Here is a 15,487-nt window from a genome sequence, read left to right as displayed (position 1 = left end):
ACAGTGGTGAAAAAAGTGAAATATTTGGGAATTACTATGACTCCAAAAAATGGGAACTTATATAAAGACAACTATGATAAATGTTGGCTGGAGATAAAGAAAGATCTAGAAATATGGTCTAATTTGAAACTCTCTTTATTGGGCCGTATTGCTGTGATAAAGATGAATGTATTGCCAAGAATGTTGTTTTTATTCCAGACATTACAGATCATTGATAAAACTGACTGTTTCAAGAAGTGGCAGAAAGACATATCTAGATTTGTCTGGCAGGGCAAAAAGCCAAGGATAAAATTTAAAATATTAACAGATGCAAAGGAAAGAGGAGGCTTTGCCCTGCCAGACTTGAAACTCTACTATGTAGCAGCAGCTTTTTGCTGGCTGAAAGAATGGCTACTTCTTGAAAATACAGATATACTGGATTTAGAAGGATTCAATAATGTGTTTGGTTGGCATGCATATCTATGGTATGACAAGGTTAAAGTGCATAGAATGTTCAAAATTCACATTGTCAGGAAAGCATTGTTTAATGTTTGGATTAGATACAAAGACTTTTTCGAAAATAAGACTCCAAGGTGGTTGTCTCCGATGGAAGCAAAAGCATTAAAAAAAACTCAATATGGAGGCCAATTGGCCAAAATATTGGGAGATCCTAGAACAAGACGGAGATAAATTGAAACTGCAGAGTTTTGACAAATTAAAAAGCAAAGTCCGTGATTGGCTTCATTACCACCAGATAATGGAGGCTTATAAATTGGATAGAAAAATTGGTTTCCAGGTGGAAAAATCAAAATTGGAAACAGAACTGTTAGAACCCAAAACTAAGATTTTGTCAAGAATGTATAATCTGCTGTTGAAATGGAATACACAGGATGAGGAAGTGAAATCAGTAATGATCAAGTGGGCACAAGATGTTGGTCATAATATAATGCTAGCTGACTGGGAACGGTTATGGACCACTGGTATGAAATTCACGGCATGTAATGCCTTAAGAGAGAATATTATGAAAATGATATACAGATGGTACATGACACCAGTCAAACTAGCAAAAATTTACCACTTGCCCGATAACAAATGCTGGAAATGTAAAGAAACTGAAGGTACATTCTTTCACCTTTGGTGGACGTGCCCAAGGATTAAGATCTTCTGGGAGATGATCTATAATGAACTGAAAAAAGTGTTTAAATATACATTCCCGAAGAAACCAGAGGCCTTTCTCCTGGGCATGGTCAACCAACAGGTACATACGAAGGATAGGACATTCTTTATGTACGCTACAACAGCAGCAAGAATACTCATCGCACAGTATTGGAAGACACAAGAATTACCCACGCTGGAAGAATGGCAGATGAAAGTTATCGACTATGGAATCCGCAGAAATGACTGGCAGACTCAGAGACCAGGGAGAAGAGACGGTGAAGGAAGATTGGAGGAAGTTTAAAGACTATTTACAGAAATACTATAAGATAAGGAATGTTTGATGACACCAGATTGAATGCAAAAGGTTATTAGTAAAAAAATTTAAAGCTTAAGAAAGATTAATGATTTAAGATATATGGAAATGTAATCATATTGGGACATTAAGATAATGACAAAATTAAAATATGACAGAGGGAAGGAATTTGCTGACAGAATATATGATCTGGAGTACAGAGAAGGGAGGTCTGGGGAAGTCACAGAAACAAGTTAAAGCAAAGAATATAAGGAGACAAAAAAATTGTTTTTAATATTTTTATTTTTACTTTTTCAAATAAAGCTGAAGTTGAAAAATGTGTCCTCTTTCGGGAGTTTCCTTAAGAAAAGAAAAAAGATCTCTTGAAATCATGGACTTCATCATGGGGAAGGATTTCTTCAAGCCAATAAATCCATTTGGACTGACTCGAGGAAATTTCAAGGAATACTGTATATATATATTTTAAAGATACATTGCTCATGTTATTTACCTGGATTGAATTCTGCATTTTGAAAGTTGGGTTTGTGGGAGGGCTTAATAGTGGAGAACATGAATTTTCATCGGTTACCAGTCTAATGACAACAGAGCATACATACAGTGAATGCACTTACTCTGAAGTTTGCTTGCTTCAGCAAGTTCTGGAACAGAAGCTTGCGCCATTTGCAGATCCTGTTGATTTGCTTCTAGATGTGCAGCTAGTACCTTTCTTTGTTCTTTAAGCTCCTTTATCTTTTTATCTGTGGATACACAAACACTTAGTACATTTAGTGTAAGATATATATTTCAAACTAAATAGTACATTTTTGCTAATAATCTTCTTTAAGTAAATGTGTCAACAAACAGCTATGTATTATCAGTGAGTCATATGCATATCCACTTGCTTGTCCTAAGCTCATAAAGCAAGCAGCAATGATTTATTTATTTTTGTAAAATAGAATAAAATGAAATCACATCAAATGTTTAAAATATTAGAATGTGCTTCAACCTTCCAAAAGGGTTTTATGTGAAGATTGTACTTACCACTCACACTTCCTGGTTGGGCAGCAGCAAGAGTTTCTGCTTCTTCTAACTCCTTCATATTTGATTTCAAACTTGCAAGCAAAACTTTTCTTTCTTTTGAGAGTTCATCAATTCCCTTCTCTGCAAAGTGAAAAATGTAAGAAGAAAGTCAAAACGTTCCTTCCCTCACTCCCTAAGAATCCTAGGAATTAAAGTCTTCCCCTTACAGAGCTACAATCCAAAGAAAGAATAATTGGTCTGACCTAAAGTGTAGTTTTGAGAGTGGGCTGTTGTATCCAATGGAATGGCTGTTCACTCTGTTGCGAGAAACTAGACGGGAGCAAAGATTTGTGGGAAGTAGGACGGACTCCCTCAGTTTTCTGGATTCGCCAATCAGAAAGTACTAACTGAGTCAGTAAAGAGAAAAAACACCTGCCTACTTCCCCATACCTTGGCTCTGGAAATTTCTATAATAAAATCTCTTAATTGCTAAGTATCTGAAATGTAAGGAACACCCATTCCATTGGATACGACTCCCCACAAACTAAAAAGGAAGTAGTGTTGGCAGTTTCTACGATTGCGAGTGGGTAGGAAAGAAGCATGCTTTGAACGTGTTTTAAATGTATGGCATATACACAGCCACATATAGTTCTCCATTTCACCCCGTGCCTATGTCCATCTGCTATTATTTACTAACAATTTGTTTCAGGGAGCCCCTTAGATTTCAAAAGTTGTATCTACTGAAACAATCACTATCACTCCATTGAAACATCTTAAAGCCCTTGTTCTGTTATATGTCTACAAATGTCCAGACCTGTGCTTTTTCTTTACCTCATTTCATAGAGGGTTAACTGCTAGATGACTAATGACAAGTATTGCTGATGTATGTATAAACACTCTGTCACATTAGGGGATGTTGAATTTTTAAACTTTCAAGTTTCAAAAATGTGCTAATAAGTTGTAATGTGACTTGGGAATTCAAAATATATTTTGGTTAAATTAATATAATTGGTTAAATTAATATAATTTACTTAGTAAGTAAAATATGTGTAAAACTGCACAGAGATCATTAAAAAGGATTTGCAAGTACTTGCAGTTATTATTACATTATATTATTATTTCAGAAGGTAGAATTAAAATTCTTTGGTTTTCCTAAAGTAGTTTATGTGTGTCTTCATCAAATGAAGACTTACCAAGCTAAAAGCTATCCAGTCACAAAAACAGCAGATTCAAATTCCTCACACCCCAAACATATTTTTAAGATCCCTCACTGAAAAAAATTGAAAAAAATAAGTTTTACCCCTATAACAACAGGCCCTGTGTCACATGCCTATGTGATCTTTCTGTACCTATCCCAATTATTCTGCATTTACCAGGCTTAGCTTTTTCTTCCAAGACAGCTGCAAGAGCTTTTGTAGTTTGCAGGTCCTGCATATTCTGTTCTAAACATGCAGTCAACAGTTCTCTTTGTTGTAGTAACTCCTTCACTTTGTTCTCTGTAGAAAAAGACACATTTTTGTGCTTGCAACACCTTTTAATGTTGTTACACATCTGGGGTAACAGAGTTTGAATGTGCAAGGTTACCTGTAACTGCTAGAGTTAGTGAATGTTAGAAATTAATAAATGGTAGAATTTAGATAATATTTGGAGTACTGAAGGGAAGATGTCAGCACCTCAACTGAGACAGAAGTTGTTAAGAATGACAAAAGGTTCTGGAAGAAAGTCATCAATGGAAACCATCAACCAGGCTCTGCCAGTGAAGGAAGGAGGGTGAAACAAGAGTGATATCACATAGGGGGGAAAAGTTGTCCTTTAAAAAACAGAGGTCTGGAGGGGGAGCAACAGACAGGTGGGGAGGAGTTGCTAGGAGCAGGGGTTGTTGGAAAGAAGAAATGAAGTGGGCAGAATTTCAGGCAGAGGCCATGTGGGGCAGAACCATCTTGGCAGGCTAGGGCAGAAGGACAGAGATGGCATGCAGGCTATCTTGGACTCCAACGCTGCATTGCCATGGGGAACAAGCTCCTCTTGAGATGTAATCCTCTGAACTCTCTCCAAAGTAGACCCAGGTGGGTGTAAATATGTGTACAATAAACCACAGAGCCTAGGGCTTGCCGATCGGAAGATCGGCAGTTCGAATCCCCCCGACGGGGTGAGCTCCCGTTGTTCAGTCCCAGCTCCTGCCCACCTAGCAGTTCAAAAGCACGTCAAGTGCAAGTAGATAAATAGGTATCGCTCTGGCCGGAAGGTAAATGGCGTTTCTGTGCACTGCTCTAGTTCACCAGAAGCAGCTCAGTCATGCTGGCCGCATGACCCAGAAGCTGTCTGCAGACAAACGCCGGCTCCCTCGGCCTATAGAGTGAAATTAGCGCGCAACCCCAGAGTCATCCGCGACTGGACTTCATGGTCAGAGGTACGTTTACCTTAACCTTTAAACCATATTTTTTAAATACACTAGTCTCTGCTGTACCTTGATTTCCCAACTGACGCACTACCCTGGATGAGTGCCTAGTACCCCTGGAATCTCATGCAGCTATTTGGCAGAGATTGGAGTAGCATGTAACAATGTATTACACAAAAAGGTAACTTGAATTATATACAAGGAAACCTTTCTATAAACAATCATGTTCTATGGTGAAGAAACTTGGGGGGTTTAGTTCTGAGGCCTAAACTGCCACTTTTAATTGGTCTTTGGATCTCTTGCTAAATGATGCTTATACAGTGTTACCTCTGGTTAAGAACTTAATTCGTTCTGGAGGTCCATTCTTAACCTGAAACTGTTCTTAACCTGAGGTACCACTTTAATGGGGCCTCCCGCTGCTGCCACGCTGCCGCCATGCGATTTCTGTTCTCATCCTGAAGCAAAGTTCCTAACCCGAGGTACTATTTCTGGGTTAGCGGAGTCTGTAACCTGAAGCATCTATAACCTTAAGTGTCTGTAACCCGAGGTACCACTGTATATGTAATCTTTTGGTCACACATACAAATGGATGTGTTTATGATTTCTCTCATTGACTAATTGATATAACTCTCTTTAAATTCACCCGGTTTCTAAAACACACATGAATTTCCTTCCCCCATCATCACTTTCCTCGCCATAATTATTTGCTTAGGAAAGCATTCACAAACTGCTAAAATGAGTTCTAATTGTTAGCTGGTCTCTGCCCAGAAACAAGGATGGACCACCCACCAGTTTTTGGATCCGCTAAATACCTTTTCCCTCTGCCAACTGACCCTCCTCTCTTTTACTTTCCTTCCTAATGTCTTGTCTTTGATTATACAGTATCCTTAAGGGCAGAGCCCTTTAATCCCTAATGACAATAACAGCAACAACAAGTCACCCACCATGAGTAATTGTCATTCTAGTGGTTCCCACAGACACACATTACACCAGGCCCTTAGAAACCTAGTCCAGGTTGACAAAGTTCAGAATTGGACAAGGCAAAAGAAGGCAAAAGAAGACTGGGGCAAAAATTATAGGGTGTTAAAGGTAAAGGTAAAGGTACCCCTGCCCGTATGGGCCAGTCTTGACAGACTCTAGGGTTGTGCGCCCATCTCACTCAAAGAGGCCGGGGGCCAGCGCTGTCCAAAGACACTTCCGGGTCACGTGGCCAGAGCCGCACACAGAAACGCCGTTTACCTTCCCGCTAGTAAGCGGTCCCTATTTATCTACTTGCACCCAGGGGTGCTTTCAAACTGCTAGGTTGGCAGGCGCTGGGACCGAACAGCGGGAGCGCACCCCGCCGCGGGGATTCGAACCGCCGACCTTTCGATCGGCAAGCCCTAGGCACTGAGGCTTTAACCCACAGCACCACCCGCGTCCCTATAGGGTGTTACATGTAAAGAAAACATAATTACCTGACAGTACTTACCACTCATTTCTGATGGCTGGGTAGCTGCGAGAGCTTGAGCTTCTGCCAAATCTCTCATATTTGATTCCAAGCTTGCACGCAAATGGCTTCCTTTTTCTGTCAGCATGTTAATTTCATTGTCTAAAAGCAACACATGACCATGAAATTCCCTGATATTAGAACATTGGCCCATCCAGTATTGCCAACTGCGACTAGTAGTGACTCTTCAGGATCTCAAATAGGGGTATTTCCCTGCCCTATCAGTAGCAATCAATGGGTCATGGCAGCTTTGTGCACCTAGCTTCAAAACAGCAAATGTTGCTGCTGCTTACCAAAAGGGAGGGGGAGGACTGAGGCACAGGGAACTTAATGCAGCATGGGCACACAGGGGCAGCAGGAGCATCTGAGGCTCTTGCGCCTTGCCCCTTGCCCTCTTGGTAAGCAGCAGTGACACTAGCCATTTTGAAGTCTGGTGTGCAGTGTCGCCCTGCCTTCACCATCCCAGAAACCGCTACTACAAAGTACAGTGGTGCCCCGCAAGACGAATGCCTCGCAAGACGGAAAACCCGCAAGACGAATTTCCCTATGGGCTTGCTTCGCAAGACGAAAATTGACGAAAAATTTTGAATTTTTTTTCCGCTCCAAAACCCCTTTTTCTGAAGCGCTAAGCTGCTAAAAGCATTTTAGCAGCAAAACCGCTAATCCCTTAAGCCTTAAAAAGTCATTTTTAGCCCTTAAACTGTCAATAGCGCTAATAGCGCTAATCCGCCAATGGGCTTGCTTCGCAAGACAAAAAAACCGCAAGACGAAAAGACTTGCGGAACGGATTCTTTTCGTATTGCGAGGCACCACTGTATGCCACTATGTTTTGAGTCATGTAATGCCATTATTCACTGAATTTCATCTATACTGAAGTGTATCAAATTACTATACACATTATAGTATATACAGAGCCAGCGTGGTGTAGTAGTTAAGAGCGGTGGACTCGTAATCTGGTGAACCAGGTTCGCTTCCCTGCTCCTCCACATGCAGCTGCTGGGTGACCTTGGGCTAGTCACACTTCTCTGAAGTCTCTCAACCTCACTCACCTCAGAGTCTCTCTCTCTCTCTATATATATATATACATATATAATTGTCCAGTAGCACCTTAGAGACCAACTACCGGTAAGTTTGTTCTTGGTATAAGCTTTTGTGTGCATGCACACTTCTTCATATACACTGAAACAGAAGTCACCAAAGAAGTCACAGTGTTTGTCGTGGGGGAGGAAGGGAAAGGAGATTGTTAGCCGCTTTGAGACTCCTTAAGGGGAGTGAAAGGCGGGATATCAAGTCCAAACTCCTCCTCCTCTTCTTCTTCTTCTTCTCCTCCTCCTCCTCCTCCTCCTCCTCCGCATTTGCAGCATGTTAATCTTATCTAATTTCATCTTCACCAGTAGATAGCAACTGGGTCCAATTTTGTTACAGTTGCCTAATATAAAAAATCAAGGACCCTCTCCGGAGGTTGAGGGAGGATTTACCCTCTCCCATAAAGGATGTCCACTTCAAACTCCAGGGAGGGTCTCTTGCCAGGCAGAGGCACAGCAGGGCTTTGCTGAGGCTAGTCAGGTGCTGCCCTCAAAATAAAGCCCTGGTTAAAGGTAAAGGTAAAGGGACCCCTGACCATTAGGTCCAGTCGCGGACGACTCTGGGGTTGTGGTGCTCCTCTCACTTTACTGGCCGAGGGAGCCGGCGTACAGCTTCCAGGACATGTGGCCAGCATGACAAAGCTGCTTCTGGCAAACCAGAGCAGTGCACGGAAACGCCGTTTACCTTCCCGCCAGAGCAGTACCTATTTATCTACTTGCACTCTGAAGTGCTTTCAAACTGCTAGGTTGGCAGAAGCAGGGACTGAACAATGGGAGCTCACCCTGTGGCGGGGATTTGAACCACCAACCTTCTGATCGGCGAGCCCTAGGCTCAGTGGTTTAAGACCACAGTGCCACCCGTGCCCGTAAAGTCCTGGTTACCACCCACTATGTCTATTTTTTATAACTTAAGTAACACGTGTGTGTGTGTGTGTGGACTGCATTATGCAAGGAAGGAAATTTAACGCTTTCCCATTAGAACAGTAAAAAGAAGATTCAACAATCAGATTAGCATAAAACAAAAATAGTAGCAGTTGCCAGGAATGGCTGAATGCAAAAATTAAAAAATTAAAAAGTAGTAACAATAGTATTAATTATCACTAACTGGAACTAGAACTGGCTGAAAATTAAGTCAATTAACATTGTAATATCTCAAGTTCTATGGGATCAAATTGGTTCCCCCCTTTTTTAAGCTTTTCAAGCATTTGATAGTCATTTATATCTTTTTAAAATATTTTTTTTGACAAAGTCATAAGAATAAATAAATAAATAAGAATAAAAATGTGCACCCCACTCCCAAGACCATTCCATTGTAACTATCCAACCTTTATATTTCGCCCATATCTCAATGATGTTTCTCAATAAGAGATTTTCAATATTGAGCCACCATTGCCTATTTGGTTTGATAAAAAATATATTTACCAACTTCTCCCTCATTTCCTGCGTATCACTCTCTAACCATTCTAATGCTCCTTGTTCTGTTATCCCATCTATGATATATCTTAACTTGTTTGCTATAAAATATAACTTTATGTTGAGGACACCCAGTCCACCCAGTGCACCCCAAAATAAAGAATTGGCCAGCCAAAATACTCAACATTGTTTGCATTCCTTACAAAAGATTGGTCTGGCTGCAAATTTAAGCCATCTTGTAGAGGACACTCTTTGGGAGGTGTGGTGTATGATCCTAGGTGGCATAAAACTTTTTGCGAGCACACACCCTAGCTTTTTATTTATTTATATATTTAGGATCAATTGTTAGTTTAAGTTCACATGCTTAACAGTGTCTTGCACAAAAACTGTTTCCAACATGCAGTTTTATGTCTTCAACAGGCTTTTCCAACTGGATTAAAAGTTATTAATTCATATCAATAGTAATAATTTTCATTTAGGAGATTTTTGAATATGTTTTATAATCAAGGTAATAGGTTTTGATACTCGCCAATGTCTTGTTGCCCTGGTCTAACAGCTTCTGCTGGTTGAAGAACCTTAAGATTAGTGTCCAGATTTGCAAGTAAGGCTCTTCTTTTCTCTGTCATCTCATTCATTTCTTCCTCTGTGGAAGAAATAAAGTTTTACAGCTTATTTAACCACAGTAATGAGAATATTCATGCATGTTGCTGAGTGGTGAGAGACTCTAGAAGTGCCAGCAATATCCAGGGTTCCAATTCTTTGGAATGAAGCTATTGGAAACTGTGGTATCTAGGATATATGGTTTTATTTCCACATATATACAATCTGAGAATAAGATTGGACTAATAGCATTAACGCTATAACAGATATTGCTTTCCCATTAGGCTTCTGAAGGGGGGACCCACAAAGGCATAGATTTGGTTCCAGCATACAAGTCAATCCGCTGTGCATTTCAAGCTCCCACCTTCAGATGAGACTAAAATAAAGACTAGTTCTTGGCCTATTATTCTCCTACCCCTAGCATGACAACCAGCCAGATGAGTGGGGAGGAACCTTACCCTCTCCTGAAAGCACCACCAGTCATTTGTCTCTATAGCAATACATGTGTTCTTGACCAACTCTTTAGACATGTAAAAAGGGTGTTTACAGGCCCAGCTAGGGCCACTAACTTAACAAATAAACTGGGCAGCTCAGCAGTTCCTTCTACTGTAGATTACAATCTTATAGTTACAAGACCAAAGGCATGATTGGGACCCATAAGCATCATCTAACCCTCCAATCCTATAACAATACTAAGCATTTTATGCATGCAAATTCTGGAGTCACCATTCTATCATTATACTATTTGACACTACTGAGCCATTAGTCTGCCCTAAGCTAAACATTTATTTGCTGTATGTAGCTTGTAGAATCTACCTGATAAGCCATCTTCAGGAACATGTGCTTGCTGTAGAAGCTGGAGAGTTGATACTACATTTGACAGTAGCTGCCTTGTCTGTTCTGTTTGCTCTTCTTCTGGTTTACCTACATGTAGTAAAAGGTTTTGTGTAATATAGGAAAAATGTTCTCCCCACACTTCCAATTACTGTATTTTAGTGGACTTACCAAACCTGCCCAAACAATACGCAGAATGCAATTTATATATTCTGGTTTATCACATTCTTGGAGGAGGGGAAAATGGAACCACTGTAATTTTCAAAAATGGGGGATTTAGCAAACATGGCTGACATGTGGTATGTAGCCTAGGATGTCAGGTTGGCAAGACTTGTATTTTAGTATTGTTTGTATTTGTTAGCACCCAAAGTACTGCATGTGGCGTCCTATGTGCATTATCAGGTCTTTTCCAGTTCCCCTCCTTTCCCTTTGCAGCTTATTCTCCCTGCTGAAAAATAGCTTCTGAAGGTAAAATTACCCCCTGGAGTAGCATTCATTTTACACACAGTTATTTAAAAGAAAATTGAAAGAGAAAGAGAAAGCTGTTTATATATCAATGTATTCTTTGAAAGCCTTCCACACACAATTATAAGTATGGCCAGTTGCAAGTCTGGCCACAAGTGGGGGAACCAAGGAGTGCCTACTGTAGGTAGCCCACCCTCACAAAAGTACCATTTTCTCACATGATGATTGCAGGATCCAGGTCAGTTCATATGCGAAGAGACAGTCCTTGAGGTATTGAGATCCTGAGCCATTTAAGGCTTTATAGGTCAAAACCTATACTTCAAAGACTGCCTCTCCCCAATGAATTGACCCAGACTCTGCAATCATCATCTGAGGCCCTTCTATGTGTGCCTCCTCCACAAGAGGTCCTGAGCACAGCAACTCGAGAACGAGCCTTTTCTGGAGTGACTCTGCTTGTGAAATGCTCTCCCCAGGGAGGTTCACTGGTGCATTTGTTATATAGCTTTAGGTGCCAGGTGAAAAGTTTTCTCCATCAACTGGCCTTTGACTAATTAATCTATGGTCTTTTAAACAGGGGGCGGGGGTTATTGTTTCTGTTTGCCATTATGGTATATATTTTTGTGGGTTTTTTTCTATTATAACCTACCCTATGATCTTTGGATGAAAAGCAGTATAGAAATTAATTTGTTGTTGTTGTTAAATTCAACGAATTTATAAATTCAATAAATAATAAGTAATAAAATAATAATTGTTGTTATTAACTGTTTTGTTAAAAAAACGTTTAAAAGTGGATTTGTTGCACTGCTGTGACAGAGAGCTTTAATCTGCTTAATTGTGCAAACCTAAACATCCAGTATACAATTACACCCCTCCCACAAAATAATGACAATCTTAAGGTGATTAAAATAAGTGTGAATCCAGCACAGTGATAAAATAAAATAAAAATAAAAATACAACCAGGCCTTTGGCCGATTAACATCTGATACCCTTTTAAATGTGTTGTAGGAGAGGGTATTATTGATTAGTTTTTATTCTTATGTGTTTTGTGTTCTTTATATTGTATTTTTATGCTGTGAACTGCCCTGAGATCTATAGATGAAGGGCAGTATACACATTTAATAAATAATATCAATAAATGAAATTATTATTTTTTAAAAAACTGTCAATCAATCATTAGCTCCTTACATTACTGGGTTTCCACTTACCAAGTTGTTGGAGTCCTTCCGCAGGTATCAGCTGATTTAGTAACTGAAGTTTTTGTTCATCTGATAATAATTCTATTTTGTTGACAAAAGCAAGTTACAGAATAATTAGGAAATGTGACAGAATGAAGTACTACTTCTTTTGTGATCGGCTAATTATATAATTATAAAACAAGTCTTAGAAAACAGGCATTCTTAACCCTTCCCGTACCAGTTGCTATAGTGACATCCATATCTGTTGCAAATAAGACAGAGACAGTTACAGAAGGCTATACTATCTACAGTTTGTAGGGAGAAATATGTAAAAGCTTGCTTTATTTACATTATATTTGCACATTACTGAATCTTGCAACTTAATTTTTTCTAATGAAATCTCTCTTTACAATAATCATATTGCTTGTGCAATACCCACATATACATATATCCAACTTTTGCAGACAGAACTCATATAAAGAGATCAGACGGATGCATCTCATTTTTGTATCTCCTTAAATTATGATGAAATGGCACTTTAACTAAACATACCGTATGCCTTTGGTCAGCAAACTAACTAGCATACTGCATTATCACTGTGCTAATCATTCCGTAGCTAACCATAATCTCAGTTGGGTGAATAGCATGCCCTCCATTCACTGTAAAACAGCCACCTTCACAGTAAGTAAATTCTTCTACAGTGGAGGAGGACTTGTTGGTCTGACCTGGCAACCTGGATCTACCTCCCACTGTGGTAACCATATATTACAGAGTATTATAGTAATGGGTATCATAGACCTGGATCCATTGTAGTGGATCCATTGTAATGCATCCAGAAATGCACCGGACACTGCATCATTGTCACTAGTCCTAGCTCTTTGATGAACACCTGTTTGATTCCATGGTGCCTAGCATTGTGAAGACTACTACTCTTCAGGGTGGTTATTCAGGGAAGTTGGCTCTACAGCGATGAGAGGGATGTTACCATTGCTGTGAGTGGATTGGGGCCATTTGGCTCTGGGCACTGGAAGGGATATCCTCCATTTTTGTGTGCCCTAGATGTAACATCTTCTGAGAAATCCAGCAACAGTCCTGGCTGGGGCTGTCACCTTCCCATAGCATGGGGAACAAGCTCTTCCTGACCCCTGCTGCTTTCTAATGCTGAGCAAAAGGAAAGACAGGATACACAAGAAAATGTACATATATTAAGAAAGTGGAGGGGAACTGCAAAAACAACAACAACACAGAAGACAGAAACGGAATCCCTGATGTCTGGAGCTAGGCAAAACCAGAACTAGAAGGGGGGCCTTCCACACCACTAAACTGTGAACTTTGGCCTTGCCTACTAGAGTGGATGGGAATAATAACCCAGCTATGGATGCTGGCCTTTACTGTAGGAATACACAACTAAAATACACCAAATGTTATCAAAATGGTCAGCTATATCAGGGCCACATTCTAATCCTAAGGCGCCCAATGTGGTGCATCCTCCTTTCAATCCACCAAAGACCCCTGTATTATTTTTTAAAAAACTGAAGCTATATTATTTTGTTTATTGTTTGGTTAGGAGGTGGGGGGGTTCGGTTTTGTTTTGGGGTTTTTTGCAAGGCGTTGCCTTTTATTTTGTCTGTGTTTTGTTTGCTTGGAGAACACCTGAGCATTGCCAATTTTCCTTCTGTGAAATTTGTATGTTGAGATGCCTACAACAGTTTCTTACATTTCCAAATGCACTCCTGGGCCCTCCAGAACTTGGAACCACAGGTCTAATTTCAGGGTTCCGTGTGCAGATGAAAGAATGTAATGTACCTGATGCCTTCTGACTCCCACTTAATCCTTTAGATATAGCCTAATAAAGTTGCAGACCTCCAGCGATGTCTACAAGCCTGAATCTGTACAAGCACATACTGCACCCTTAAATTCTCAGGAATCTGAATGTACTTACCCATGCCTTTGCTAGGCTCTAGCAAAAGTTTGGCTAAAGTTTCTGCTTCAGGAACTCCTTCCAGCTCTGCCAAATTGTTTGCAAGCTGATCCATTTTTTTATTAATCAAATTCTTAGTTCCACCCTCTATAAAGTAAAATAAAGGGGTTTTGTTGTTGTGCAAGGAGAAATATTGGCAATATTATGTCTCTACAGGGCAGGAACAGTTACAGTTTCTAATAAAACAGTGTTATCCATGCATTCAGAAACATAAGGGATTGTATTCAACATAGCTTGCCTGGCAGTATTATCTCCCCTCTCCTCACACACTGTTCTGGGGGTTCTCCTAACCTCCAGAGCAGATTTGAAGATGGTGCAAATGAAGGAGGGGAGAAGTTCCATTGTCCTGCAGAATCTCATTTAAAAGGTTTTTTTTAAAAAAAGCATTCTTTTATCCCACTCTTCAGCTAAAAAGATTCCCTGAGTGTTTTACATAGGAGCTGCAGTATAAGTAGTCTGTAAATGTACACATGATCTAAAAGACATGACTGCAGAGGAAGGAAGAGGACAGGAAAATAAATTCAGGCACCACTTGTACAAAGTTACAAAATTCTAAATGGAATAACAAATGAAACACTAAGATCCTGTTTACACTGGAACTAGCACAGTAGAATTTATCTCTGAGTAAACATGCCTAGGTTTGAGCTGTAGCACAGCTATGTACCATCCTTGGATATATACTATGATGGGTGGTATAAAATGTCCTATATAAATTAAACTTTATAAAAACGAATTTAGGAATGTCTGTACCAAAATATTTTTTTCTACACAAATTCTCCTGTTCTCCAAAAATTCCTGATATAATGTTATTGCATGCCTTAACCATTATTATTTTTAATTACAGAAGAGAAGAATTACCTTCAAGTCCTGAAGAATCCATGTACGTTTGTGGGATTTCTTTTTGTAAAGTGGTAGCCTATGGAAAACAATGGGGGAAAATAGAAAGGAGAAAACATCCCATTTTACTACTTTCTTGGAATGCCTCTGAGATATGTTAATTTTATGAGAAGAAGGGATTGTTGTTACATCTATTTCAGAGAGCACTCTCAGTTTGGGTAGGGTTGCCATGCGTCCAGAAAAACCTGTACTCTTTCTGGAGGCCAACATGCCCATCCAGGCAGATTTTTGTATCTAAAAGAAAATGTTCAAGTTTTTTTTTGGGGGGGGGGGTTAGCTCTGACTTGGGTGGCTTGGGTGCAGGCTGCTCTGCACATCATGGCCACTGCCAGCCTGAGCTGGGAAAGGTGTGTGGGTGCCCCCACATGCCTCTTTCCCCAGCTTGGGCTGGCAGTGGCTCAGGCTGTCCTCTTTTTTGCTCTTCAATGTATGGCAAACCTAAGTTTGGGTGTAACCAGTAGGTGAGTGTTGGGGTGAGTTTTGGAGATTGAGCCCCCTCCAGTGACTTCTATGGAAGAATTTGACGTCCCCTTTTTGCCAATGTCATTTCAACAGGTTACCAGGTCACATGAGCAAGTTGAAAGGAATTTGCAATAGCTGTAAGTCTTTGTTTGCATGTCCCACAACTTTTGGGGGACTTACACCAACATAACTTACATCAACTGAGTCCTGGCTGTGCTGGAGTGAGGAACCTAACTCCA

General features: G+C 40.2%; 1 protein-coding gene across 5 annotated transcripts in view; it reads right to left on the bottom strand.

The window, feature by feature from the left end:
- The window catches only part of CCDC7 (coiled-coil domain containing 7), a 143,166-nt gene that overhangs the window by 84,536 nt on the left and 43,143 nt on the right, over window positions 1-15,487 (bottom strand). For all 5 annotated transcript variants that reach the window (XM_083405869.1, XM_083405873.1, XM_083405872.1 and 2 more), the window contains exons 20-28: window positions 14,748-14,805; window positions 13,851-13,976; window positions 11,939-12,010; window positions 10,251-10,358; window positions 9,364-9,477; window positions 6,319-6,438; window positions 3,823-3,945; window positions 2,471-2,590; window positions 2,062-2,187 (exon numbers count right to left, since the gene is read on the bottom strand). In XM_083405869.1, coding sequence (XP_083261995.1) covers window positions 2,062-2,187; window positions 2,471-2,590; window positions 3,823-3,945; window positions 6,319-6,438; window positions 9,364-9,477; window positions 10,251-10,358; window positions 11,939-12,010; window positions 13,851-13,976; window positions 14,748-14,805 — 967 coding nt within the window. The remainder of the gene's footprint in view (window positions 1-2,061; window positions 2,188-2,470; window positions 2,591-3,822; window positions 3,946-6,318; window positions 6,439-9,363; window positions 9,478-10,250; window positions 10,359-11,938; window positions 12,011-13,850; window positions 13,977-14,747; window positions 14,806-15,487) is intronic.

The sequence above is a fragment of the Podarcis tiliguerta genome (genome assembly GCF_965153285.1).
Source record: "Podarcis tiliguerta genome assembly, chromosome: 12".
In the NCBI taxonomy this organism is placed as follows: domain Eukaryota; kingdom Metazoa; phylum Chordata; class Lepidosauria; order Squamata; family Lacertidae; genus Podarcis; species Podarcis tiliguerta.
The sequence above is the reverse complement of the archived record's forward strand: the minus strand, read 5'-3'. Positions and strand labels throughout refer to the sequence as shown.